This window comes from Canis aureus, chromosome 4 (genome assembly GCF_053574225.1).
Source record: "Canis aureus isolate CA01 chromosome 4, VMU_Caureus_v.1.0, whole genome shotgun sequence".
Taxonomy (NCBI): domain Eukaryota; kingdom Metazoa; phylum Chordata; class Mammalia; order Carnivora; family Canidae; genus Canis; species Canis aureus.
The window spans coordinates 20,625,625-20,639,243 of NC_135614.1; the positions used below are offsets into that span (position 1 = coordinate 20,625,625).

At 35.6% G+C, this 13,619-nt stretch overlaps 1 protein-coding gene across 7 annotated transcripts in view; it reads right to left on the bottom strand.

Annotated features, from left to right (window-relative positions):
* The window catches only part of CTNNA3 (catenin alpha 3), a 1,688,099-nt gene that overhangs the window by 1,500,060 nt on the left and 174,420 nt on the right, over positions 1-13,619 (bottom strand). For all 7 annotated transcript variants that reach the window (XM_077894689.1, XM_077894690.1, XM_077894691.1 and 4 more), the window contains exon 5: positions 2,393-2,512. In XM_077894689.1, coding sequence (XP_077750815.1) covers positions 2,393-2,512 — 120 coding nt within the window. The remainder of the gene's footprint in view (positions 1-2,392; positions 2,513-13,619) is intronic.

The following is a 13,619-nucleotide window of genomic DNA, read 5'->3' on the forward strand; positions in this document are numbered from 1 at the left end:
ACCTCCTTCTGATTCCCTTTCTATCTTCTCCAAGTAGAAAAAAATGGTCATTAGAGAGGGAGAGCTGGAGTTGTGTAATACAAAAGGATTGACAGTATGTTATGTGTGCAGTTACATTCATTTCATGAGGATTTGTCCCTTTGAGCTTAAAATACTGCCTTGTGTCAATAAGTTTCACTAGAACCACGGTTACTAGACATAACACTCAGAAGATTGTGAAGATAAAGTTTTACACATTTTCTTAGCTGTTTAAAAATATTCTTTCAAAAATCCTTTTATGTTTTTGTGTATATTGAACAATTTGCATGAGAGAAAGAGAGATGGAGAGAGAACCGGCCCTGTTTTGCCTCTCACAAGGTACCCACTTTCAAAAGTCTCGTTAAGCCCTTGGCCTAGAATCCCTAAAGTTGCCTTCACACTGCATGCCTAGACCTCACTTTCCTATCTCCTGAGCTTGGCTCCCTACAGGGATGCTAGGAATGAAACCGGGCAAATGTCCAGGTCCAGAGTCAGACTGATTTAGATTTGAAACCCATCTTTATGTCTTATTAGCTCAGTAACCTTAGACAAGTTATTCAACTCTCGTAACAGTTTTCTCACCTTAAAAACAGTGCTCATTAAACCATCCACATTATATTGTTATCAACATTTGATAATCTGATCCATAAATGTATTAATCACAATGTGTGGTAATAATTGCCATTTAATAAATAGTATATATCATTTATATATACACAAATGTACCTACATTTATATCCCATGCGCCCATCTTTTCTTCACATACACGTGCAATTTACTTATCTGTCCTCCATGCCATTCAGGCAGAGTCCTGCCCTTCTGCCCTTCAAGCATTCGCATTTTTCCAAATTCACAATTAGCTAATGTAAGAATCTAATCAATGAAAATATGCTAATAAGAAAGAAAGAGAAGAAGACAGTGACTACAGCCTGCCAACTCAAATATTCCTCAGTGGTAAAATATGGCTCTTGGAAACAAAACTGTACTAAAAACTGCATAAGCCAGAGCAGTGACTTATAGTGTGAATTTTAAGTAGCACCACTTGGAAGATTTCTGTAGTAGCTCTCTGGAGCTGTGGCCACTTCTGTTACATGTGCTAATAACAGAAGCCATCACTAATTTTAAAATAATAAAAATTAAATGGATACTGTGTCCTTTTTCATATAAACCTTTTTCATATAAAGTACATGCAGAGATACTCCATCTACCCCAGAACATTCTACAAAACAAACATAACTCATAGGAAAATAAGGCAATGGGAAGGCTAAAATGCTCATGTAATATCGGTGATAAAGCAAAACCTAGAACAAAATTCTCTTTTCAAGTCAATATTTCTAGATCATATGACAGTAATTTTATAAGGTGTAACTAAAAAAAGAAGCCTAGCTTTGAAAACTGTCCAAAAGATTCAAAATCTGTGAATTAGGCAATGGCAAGAGAGTCACACCTATTGCCACGCTAACAGGAAAGACTTAAATAATGGACTCAGTGCCTGGCCATGCGAGTCAGCCACTTAGTCATTTTTCTAGACGCTATCCATCATTGAACACATTCCCGAATTTCATGCAACCTAATTTAAACGTCTATCTGGCTGTTCTGATCGGAATAAACATTCAATCAAGGTAAAAGCTTGACAACCCTGACACCTAGTGGCTGTGAAGAAAATGGTGATGATCAGCTTGGGAAAATTAGCTAGCTAGTTACTGTGGCAGTCTCTCACAAACACATAAAATTTAATGATTACTAATATTTTTTAAAAATACTATTTCAGAAAGCAACACTATAAAAGTATATTTTTCTCTTTATTTATTTATTTGGAGGTCTATACAAGGAAGCTAAAAGACCTGCATTTGTAAAGCATATTTTCCTTCAACCTTACACATCTAGCAAAATTCCACTAACCTTCAGAAATCAAACAAGAAAACTAAAGATTGATTAATTTTGGCATATTCATGATTATTCCCCTTAATTTTTATGTACATCTACATCCTTTTCCTGACCATCAAGTGGTTTTTCTTCTCAAGTATCCCCTTGTCAAATGTAAAAGCCATCTGGCCAGGTCATCACAGAGGTTTCCTTTATGACATTGAGGCAGCCTTAGTCAAAGCGTAGTTATATCTTCACAAACTAGCAGGAGTTTTCTTTAAAGTAAGTATAAGGACACATGTGGAAACCCCCAAAATGCACATCTAAAAACAAGGACCACAAAGAATGCTTCAGGAAGCCATATGAATGCAGCAGGTCAGCACAGCACGGCACAACCTATTTCTGCCCTAAATATTAGAAGATAAGTCTCCCCAGATCCACTTAAACCTGACAGGCAGGAATGGCAGGAAGCATAAAGTGTTCATCTCCACCAAGGAGAGTCTCCTACCTGCTGACGTTTGAAGGCTAAATAATCCAGATTTTCCAGCTCCTTTCCAAGCTTCTGATAGGTTTTCTGGAGATCAGATTTATTGGAAACATTTTTAAGAGATTCAAATGTTCTTTGAAACTGAAATTGAAAACAAAGGAAAATAATTAAATAGCAGTTCATTTTTCTCAAATGCCTAACTACCCAAAACAGAGAAATAGTCCACACTGAGCCTCAGTTTCTCTCACTCATAATAGAGATAAAAAATGCTAATTGCCTTTCAATGAAATAAGAAAGATTGATTATAAAGAATTAGAAACTGTATTATAAGTAAAACCAACATTATTATATGAATGGGAAGCATGTTTAGTCTTCATTCCAATAAAAGAACATACTGCATTTTTTTAAAAATCTGTGTTTTAGATTACAGTGCTACTTTTAAGGGAAAAAACTGTGATGAATGTACAACTTCAAATCACAAGGAAGTATTAGAGCGCTCACATTCTAATCATGGAAACAAATACATGTAAAGGTAGTCACTTGCCTCGGTAGAAATATCTATGCAAAATAAGCACCCTACAAACTTCAGCCAGGAAGATCTCTCAGATATTATATTTTGAGAAGGAAAGAAAACTAACATTTTGGTGATCGAAGCATATGCAGCACGTTCAGCAAACATTTATTCATTTCTGCTCTATAACAGATGAGTTATAAAATCAGCTCTGCTGAATCAGAATGCTTCTGCTCATTTTTAAGTCAGATACTAGATAAACACAAAGGAGACAAATTGCAGTAGATCACAGAATATTCTGCTGCTAATAATTAATTAAGCAAAGGGAGCTCACACGAAATTCAATTCTTGGTTTATTTTAGTAAATTAGAACATACTTTGGAAGATTAGTGATTGAAAATGTCAAGTAATGTCACTAGCAATGACATTTGCATTTGCTCTTTCTTCATGTCATTTATTTCCCATATTCTCACTGCGTGCCTTTAGACAGATTTCTACAGATAGAAACTTCACCATCTTAAATACAGCAGAATTCCACTGTGACTATGATGCTTTGAGACAGGCTAATAAGATTTTATAGAATATTATTAAGTTTCCAGGGAAATGATTTGACCCTTACCATCCAAACTCTATGGAATAAGTTATATTATAATGGCATTCTATTGAATTAAATCCTCAATTTCATGAAAGCATCATGTTTATCTCAATCCAAAATGACAGAGGAAAAAGAAATGGGAAATAACAGTGCTAAGCTTACACAGCTACAGTAAATTAAATTCAACAAATAATCTTTTAGAACCTACTATGCACAAGGTACTATGAATATAAAACATATTTCCTACCCTAAAGGAACTTACAAGCTACAAGGAACTAGACGTGAAACTCAGAAATGGGAAAGACGCTGACATTTATTGAGTGCCTGCTCAGTGCCAGGTACTTTGTGCTTTTTTTTTTTTAAGATTTTATTTATTTATTCATAGAGACACAGAGACAGAGAGAGACATAGGCAGAGGGAGAAGCAGGCTCCATGCAGGAAGCCTGATGTGGGACTGAGATCCCAGGACCCTGGGATCAGGCCCTGAGCCGAAGGCAGACAGGCAGGTGCTGAACCACTGAGCCACCCAGGCATCCCTGCTTCGTGCTTTCCAAATTAATCCTATTTCTCTCCCCATTCTACAGTGAGTAAACTAGCACTCAGAGAGTGTAAACTGGGTTTTTATTACAATGTTTATGTTCTTTCTACTATACCACTTACTCTAACAAAAGGCAAGGTAGTAAAGAGGGGGGAAAAAAAAGAGAGAGAGAGAGATAAAAGCAACGTGCTAAAATAGAAAAAAACTCATTATACCAATCTAGGGACTCAGGCTACACAGAAGACATGAAGCAATCTAAATTGGGCTTCAAATGAAGGACAAGTTCTCAGAGCCTTAACTGGGAACAGGTTCTGCCCATCAGTTTAAACATAGCCAAAGTCTGCTCATTTTCCCCCTTTTACAGCACAGTAAACAAATTTATCTTGATATAATTATAATGACTTTTATATTAATTATCTATCATGTTGTGTGATCATTCTGTGCCTTGCCCATTTCTTGGTCCCTTTTCACTACATTCAAATGGAAACACCAAATCTAATATTCTAAACAATTTAAGTAATTTTATCTACAATTAATATAAACTATTTCACCAATCTGTTAAATTCTAAACACTTTATTTTCCCTGAAAAACATTAGCTCTACTTCTTAAATATATTTTCTTCACATTTATTTCTAAGAAGCTTCAAATAGGAACTTTAAGGTAAACACATTCATTAGTCTTCAAAATAAAAACCATGAAAACCAAGCAATATGCCCAGGGTCAAAGAAGAAAGGAAGAAAACCCAGCAAGAATACATCATCACAAAATATTTCTATGAAAGATCAGCTTGTGTAGAGACTTTTAAGTTTGATCTTTCATTATCAAGACTCACACTCTTCATTTATTGATACCAAATAGCTCAAAGTACTCAAACTATGATGATTCGTTTATTTAAGTAGATTTTTTTCCCATACAACAAATAATTGTCAAGGAGAGGTCATACAGTATCTGTAGTATACTTTAGGTTATACCCCTACTAAACACACTCCATTTCTATGTGTGTGCGTGTGTGTGTGTGTGTTGTGTGTGTGTATTTAAACATGCTAAAGAGTAAAAGCAATAATTTTACCTTGCAGATAAACAATGCTGATGTACAAATGATAAAAATAAGATGATGATTAAAGTGAGTTTTAGAGATTTTACTTTTAAGAAATTAGATGTTGACTTCATTTGAGGATTTTTCATTCCAATAGGCCACTGTACTTGATCACTGAAATAGACCTCTTGAGATTTTCTCATTAGTTCAGTGCATTGCAATTTCATTATGTTGACTATATCTCAAAATAAATGATCTCTCAGTTGAAGATATGTTGGGAAAGGAAGCAGAATTAATTGAAGAGATTTTAACTTTCTTAGATTTTACTTGTTCAAACTTTTGAGTGGAAATTTAAAATAAGCAAAGAAGCCCCAATAATTTATTGAACATTAAATTTATCCTGTGTTAATTTTTTCTCTTGTCAGAATATTCAAATATAAAAAAAAAGCCAAGCGAATAAACCTGACCATCAAACAAGCCTAGAAATATTCTAAAACTGCCAAAACTGAATATCAATATGGTCTCTGGATTAAGAAACAAATGCACATTCTGTCCTATCTACCTTATCAAATATCACAGGGCAGACAAGACAAAAATGAGAAGATGCAAACATTATCTCTAAGCTCAAATTTTGCTATTAAAATAAGCACTGTAAATACCTCCAGTGTGTTTTCTCATCAAATTCTTTTCTGTTCAGATTTTAGTTCAGGATGGCAATGTAAGAAAGTCTTGAATTCACATCCTCCCACAGACACACTCAAACGACAGCTATATATGGAACAATCTCCTCTGGAAAAAAACTAAAAACTAGCAGAGCAACCACTTCACATCAAGCAAATGAGAGGCAAACCACATCAAAGCAGGTAGGAAAGGCTGAGATACAATCTCACCATAAACCCCATATCCCCAGCGTGGCAACCCACATTTGGGAGGAAACTTGAAATCCACAGCTATTGCCCGAGTGTTTTTTGTTTTTTATTTTATTTTATTTTATTTTATTTTATTTTATTTTATTTTATTTTATTTTATTTTATTTTATTTTATTTTATTTTTTATTCCCCGAGTGTTAAAGGGCTTGTACACCATGTCAGGCATGCCAAAATTTAAGACCAACACCTGAGAAAAACCTAAAACAAGTGGCTTTGAAGACCAATGGGGATCATGCCCACAAGATCCACAGGGCTGCGGCACACTGAGAAATGGCTCTTAAAGAGCTGTATGCAGCAGCTCCCGGGTGGCTCAGTCAGTTAAGCACCCGACTCTTAATTTCAGCTCAGATCATAATTTCAGGGTCATGAGACTGAGCCCCACAGTGAGTGGGCTGTGAGATCAGTGGGGAGTCTGCTTGAGATTTTCTCTCTCCCTCTCTCTTTGCTCCTCCCTCCCTCAAAATAAATAAATCTTTAAAAGAAAAAAACTCTCCTCAGCAGGGAGTTCAAACCAGGCCTGATCCCAGGACCCCAAGATCATGACCTGATCTGAAGTTAGATGCTCAACTGACTGCGCCACCCAGGTATAACTTTTCCTTTTTTTTTTTTTTAATTTGATTTATTTTTTTGAGGAAGAGAGGAGAATCAGCCCTTTGAAAAGCATCCCAACTGTATGTGAAGACTCATTTGCCAATTTTATTTTATTTATATTTTAATTCCAGTATAGTTTTAACAATGTTACACTAATTTCAGGTAGACAGTATAGTGATTCAACAATTCTATACATTACTCAGTGCTCATCAAGATAAATGTACTCTTGGAGTGCCTGGGTGACAGAGTCAGTTGAGCATCCAAGTTGGTGTGGTTCAGGTCTTGATCTCACAGTCATGTGACCAAGCCCTGCCACTGGTTCCACACTCAGTGCAGAGTCTGCTTGAAATTCTCTCTCCCTCTCCCTCCACCCTCCCCACCACATACTCTCTCTCTCTCAAAATATAAATAAACCCTTAAAAAAAAGTATACTCTTAACCTCCATCATCTATTTCACCCATCCCTGGTAATCACCCACCTCCATCTGGTAATCATCAGTTTGCTCTCTATAGTTAAGAGCCTGTTTCTTGGTTTGTCTCTTTTTTCCTTTGTTTGGGTTTTTTTTAACTCATTTCCATTCCAGTTAACAGAATGTAATATTAATTTCAGGTGTACAATATAGTGATTCAACAGTTCCATATAAAAACTGGTGCTTATCACAAGTGCACTCCTTAATCCCCATCACCTGTTTCAACCACCTGCCCACCCATCTCCCTCCATCAGTTTGTTTTCTATAGTTAAGAGTCTGTTTCTTGGATTATCTCTCTTTTTTTCTTTCTCTCCACTCATTTGTTTTGTTTCTTAAATTCCACATATGAGTGAAATCATATGGTATTTGTCTTTCTCTGATTTATTTCACTTAGTATAATACTCTCTAGCTCCAGTCACGTCATTACAAAAGGCAAGATTTCATATTTTATGGCTGAGTAATATTCCATTGTATGTATATGCCACCTCTTCTTTATCCACCCATCAGCTGATGAACACTTGGGCTATTTCAACAGTTTAATTATTGTAGATAATGCTGTTATAAACATCAGGGTGCATGTTATTCCTTTAAATTAGTACATTTGTATCCTTTGGGTAAATAGCTAGTAATGCGATTGCTGGATCATAGGGTAGTTCTATTTTAAACCTTTTAAGGAAACTGCACACTTTTTTCCACAGTGGCTGCACCAGTTTGCTTTCCCACCAACAGTACAGGAGAGCTCTCCTTTCCCGACTGCCTCAGCAACACCTGTTGATTCTTGTGTTGTTGATATTAGCTATCCCAAGAGGTGGGAGGTGTTACCCCATTGTGGTTTTGATTTGTATTTCCTTGATGATGAGTGATTTTGAGTATCTTTTCATGATGTCTGTTGGCCATCTGGCTGTCTTCTTTGAAAAAATGTCTCTTCATATCTTCTGCTCATTTTTTAATTGGATTATGTGGGTTTGGGGTGTTGAGTTTTATAAGTTTTTTTATATATTTTGAATACAAATCCTTTATCAGATATGTCATTTGTAAATAACTTCTCCTATTCCATGGCTGCCTTTTAGTTTTGTTGATTATTTCTTTCATTGTGCAGAAGCTTTTCACTTTAATGAAGTCCCAAGAGTTTATTTTTGCTTTATTTCCATTGGCTCAGAAGTTGCTCTGGCCAATGCCAAAAAAGTTACTGCCTGGTTCTCTCCTAGGATGTTTATGTTTTCAGCTCTCACATTTAGGTCTTTAACCCATTTTGAATTACCTTTGTGTATGATATAAGAGTATCATCCAGTTACATTCTTTTACATGTTGCTATCTAGTTTTTCCAACACCATTTTCATCCACTGGATATTCTTTCCTGCTTTGTCAAATATTAATTAACCATATAGTTCTGGGTTTCTGGGTTTTCTATTTCTGTTCCACTGATCTACATGTCTATTTTTATGCCAGTACCATACTATTTTGATTTGTACGGCTCTGTAATATAACTTAAAATCCAGAATTGTGATGCTTTAAGCTTTGTATTTCTTTATCAAGGTTGCTTTAGCTATTTGAGGTCTTTTGTAGTTCAATCCAAATTTTAGGATTGTTTATTCTACCTCTGTGAAAAATGCTGTTGGTATTTTGATAGGGACTGCATTAAATGTGTAGATTGCTTTGGATAGTATAGACTTTTTTAAGAATTTATTTATTCATGAGTGACACAGAGAGAGAGAGAGAGAGAGAGAGAGAGAGAGGCAGAGACATAGGCAGAGGGAGAAGCAGGCTCCATGCAGGGAGCCTGACAGGGACTCGATCCCGGGTCTCCAGGATCAAGCCCTGGACCGAAGGCAACGCTAAACCGCTGAGCCACCTGGACTGCCCTAGAATAGACATTTTAACAATATTTGTTCTCTCAAACCATGAGCATAGAATTTCTTTCCATTTCTTTGTGTCATCTTCAAGTCCTTTCACCAGTGTTTTATAGTTTTCAAAGTACAGATCTTTTACCTCTTTGGTTAGCTTTTTTTCTAGGTATCCTGTTTTAGTGCAGGTGTAAATGGAATGATTCTTAAATTTCTGTCTCTCCTGCTTCACTATTGGTGTATAGAAATGCCACAGATTTGTGCATGTTAATTTTGTATCCTTGACTTTACTGAATTCATTTATCCATTCTAGCAGTTTTTTGGTGGAATCTTTTGGGTTTTCTATATATATAATCTGCAAGTGGTGAAAGTTTTACTTCTTCCTTGCTTGGATTGTTGTATTTTTTTTTTCATCTTGGTGGAAAAAACCATCCTAGCCTCGGTATGCCTAGGACTTCCAGTACTATGTTGAACAAAACTGGTAAAAGTGGACATTTCTGTCTTGTTCCTGACTGTAGAGGAAAAGCACTCAGTTTTTCCCCATTTAGGATGCTATTAGCTGTGGGTTTTTCACATACGGCCTTTATTACTATCCCTACTTTCTTGAGGCTTTTTTGTTTTTATCAAAAATGGATGGTGTACTTTGTCAAATACTTTTTTAAATATTTTATTTATTTATTATGAGAGACACAGAGAGAGACAGAGGCAGAGACATAGGCAGAGGGTGAAGCAGGGTCCATGCAGGGAGCCAGATGTGGGACTCAATCCCAGGTCTCCAGGATTACACCCTGAGCCAGAAGGCAGACGCTTAACCACTGAGCCACCCAGGTGTCCCGTCAAATACATCTACTGAAATAATCACCCGGTTTTTATCCTTTATTTTACTAATGTGATGTATCAGACTGATTGATTTGCAAATATTGAACCAACTTTGCAACCCAGGTATAAATCCCACTTGATCATGGTGAATGATTTTTTTTAATGTATTGTTGGATTCAGTTTGCTTGTTTTTTGTTGAGAATTTATGCATATGTGTTCATCAGAAATATTGGCCTATATATAGTTCTCTTTCTTTTGTGGTGTCTTTAATCTGGTTTTGGTATCAGGGTAACGCTGGCCTCACAGGATGAATTTGGGGGGTTTCCTGCCTTCTCTATTTGTTCAAATGTTTGAGAATAGGTATTAACTCTTCCTCCAATGTTTTTAGAGTTCACTTGCGAGGCCATCTGGTCCTGTAATTTTGTTTGCTAGGAGTTTTCTGATCACTAATTTCTTTGCTAATAATTGGACCATTCAAGTTTTCTATTTTGAAAGTTTATATGTTTCTAGGAATTTATCCATTTCTTCTAAGTTGTCCAATTTTTTGGAATATAGTTTTTCATAATATTATCTTAATAATTGTATTTTCATGCTGTTACTTGTTGTTTCTTCTCTATCATTTGTGATTTATTTGGGTCCTTTCTCCTTTTTTGTTTATGTCTGGCTAAAGGTTTATCAATTTTATTGATTTTTTTTTCAAAATACATTTCCCTGTTAGGACCACTTTTGATGCTTCCATAAGGTTTTGGGCTGTTGTGTTTTCATCTTCATTTGTGTCTGTGTATTTTATTATTTCCTCTTTCATTTCCTTTTTGATCCATTCACTATATAGTGGCATGTTATTTAGCCTCCATGTATTTGTGGCCTTCCCCAATTTTTTCTTCTGGTTGATTTCTAGTTTCATAGTATTGTGGTCATAAAAGATGCATGGTATGACTTCAATCTTTTTGTATTAGTTGCGGGCTGTTTTATGACCTAATATGTGATCTATTCCGGAGAATGTCCCATAGGTACTTGAAAAAAATGTGTATTCTCCTGTTTTAGGATGGAATGTTCTGAACGTATCCTGTTAAGTCCATCTGGTCCAGTGTGTCATTCAAAGCCATTGTTTCCTTGTTGATTTTTTTGTTTAGATGATCTGTCCAACGATGCAAGTGGATGGTTAACATCCCTTACTATTATTGTATTATTATCAATTAGTTCCTTTAGTATTATTGTTAACTGCTTTGTGTATTTGGGTGCTCCCATGCTCAGTGCATAAATATTTACAATTTTTGGACTCCCCTTTATTATTATATCATGCCCTTCTTTGTCTGATATAAGTATTGCTACTCCAGCTTTTTTTTTATATTTATTTGCATGATAAATATTTCTCCATCCTCTCAATTTCAATCTGTACATTTACAAAGTAACTATTGATTTTTATGTATTTATTGCCATTTTATTACTTGTTTTATTGTTGTTTCCAAAGATTTTCTCTGCCCCTTTCTTGTATTTCATTCATTTTTTGCTGATTTTCTTTAATGATATATTTGGATTTCTTTCTCTTTATCTTTGCCTGTTTAGTAGTAGTTTTTGATATATCATTACCATTAGGTTTGTATATAACCTCTTCTTCAAATAGCAATCTATATTAAGTTGATGATCATTCAAGTTTCAATTATTTTCTCTTCTTCAATGTTTTAGGTATATATTATTATATTTTATATCCTTTTTTAATGTGAGTTCCTTGACTGATATTTACATAAATATTCATTTTTACTGCTTTTGTGTTTCCAACATAATTTATACTATCACTTTTTTGTCTCTCCTTTCCACTCAGAGTCCTCTTTCATATTTCTTGCAGAGCTGTTTTAGTGGTCATGAACTACTTTAGTTTTTCTTTGTCTGGGAAACTCTTTATTGCTCCTTCTGTTGCTGAATAGATTATTCTTGGCTACAGATTTTTCCCATTCAGAACTTTGAATATATCATGCCACTCCCTTCTGGCTTGCCAAGTATCAATTTAGAAATCTGCAGCTAGCTCTTTGGGTATTCCCTTGTAAGATAAGGAATTCTTTTATCTTGCTACTTTAAGATTTTTTCTTTATCAATTTATTTTGCAAATTTACATACAATATGTCTTGGTGGTGGCCTGCTTTTGTTGATTTCTTTTTTTTTTTAATTTTTATTTATTTATGATAGTCACACACACAGAGAGAGAGAGAGAGAGAGGCAGAGACCTAGGCAGAGGGAGAAGCAGGCTCCATGCACCAGGAGCCCGATGTGGGATTCGATCCCAGGTCTCCAGGATCGCGCCCTGGGCCAAAGGCAGGCGCCAAACCACTGCGCCACCCAGGGATCCCCTTTTGTTGATTTCGATGGGAGTTCTCTGTGTCTCCTGGATCTGCATATCTGTTTCCTTCTGCAGATTAGGGAAGTTTTCAGCTATTATCTCTTCAAAGAGATTTTCTGCCGCCTTTTCTCTCATCTTCTAGGATTCCTATAATACAAATATTACTTCATTGGATGGAGTCACTGAGTTCCCTAAACCTATTCTGTTGCATAATTCTTCTTTCATTAGCTTCATTGCTTTCTATTACTTTGTCATCTAGATCATTAATTGATTCCTCTGTTTCTTCTAGCCCACAATTCATTCTATCAAGGGTGTTTCTAATCACATTTATTGTATTCTTCATTTCTAAATCTTTTTTAATTCTTTTCTATGTGTAAGGATCTCACTGATATCTTCTATGCTTTTCTCAATCCCAGTGAGTATCCTTATGATTGTTCCTTTAAGTTCTCCACCATGCAAATACTGAAAGTTTGATTTCTTACTTGCTGATTTGGAGGTCTTTTATTTCTTTTTGTTGTCTGATCACTGTGGCTAGGACTTACGGTACTATGTTAAATAACAATGGTGACGGGCACTGAGGAGGGCACTTGATGGGATGAGCACTGGGTGTTATGCTATATGTTGGCAAATTGAACTCCAAAAAATATATAAATAATAAATAATAAATAAAAAAATAAAATAAAAACAATGGTGAGAATGGACATCCTTGTCTTATTCCTGACCATAAAGGAAAAACTCTTAGCTTTTCCCCATTGAGGATGATATTAGCTGTAGATGCTACATATGTGGCTTTTGTGATGCTGAGGTATATTTCCTCTGTCCCTACTTTGCTGAGGATTGTTGTTTTCTTAATCAAAAATGAATGCTGAATTTCCCAAATGCTTTTTTTGCATTTAATGACAGGCTCATAAGATTCTTATCCTTCCTTTTATTAATGAGGTGTATCACATTGATTTGTGGATATTGAACCACTCATGCAGCCCAGGAATAAATCCCTCTTGATCATGGTGAATAATTCTTTTAATATACTGTTGGATTCGATTTGCTAATATCTTGTTGAGAATTTTTACATCTGTGTTTATCAAGGATATTGGCCTGTAATTCTTTTTAAAGGAGCCTTTGGTTTTGGAATCAAGGAAATGCTGGCCTTGTAGAATAAGTTTGGAAGTTTTCCCTCTATTTCTATTTTCTGGAACAGTTTCAGAAGAATAGGTATTAAACTCTTCTTTATATGTCTGGTAGAATTCCTCTGGGAAACCATCTGGTCCTGGACTTCTGTTTGTTGGGAGATTTTTTTAAGGATTTTATTTATTTACCTGAGAAACAGATATCAAGAGAACATGATGGGGAAAGGGGTAGAAGAAGAAGCAGTCTCCCCACTGAGTAGAGAACTAGAGCAGGGCTTGATCCCAAGACCCTGGAATTATAACCTGAGCTGAAGGCAGATGCTTAACTGACTCAGGCACCCCTCCTGGGAGTGATTACTGTTTTAATTTCTTTGCCAGTTTGGGTCTGTTCGGATTTTCTATTTCTTCCTGTTTCAGTTTTGGTAGTTTGTAGGTGTCTAGGAATTTGTCCAT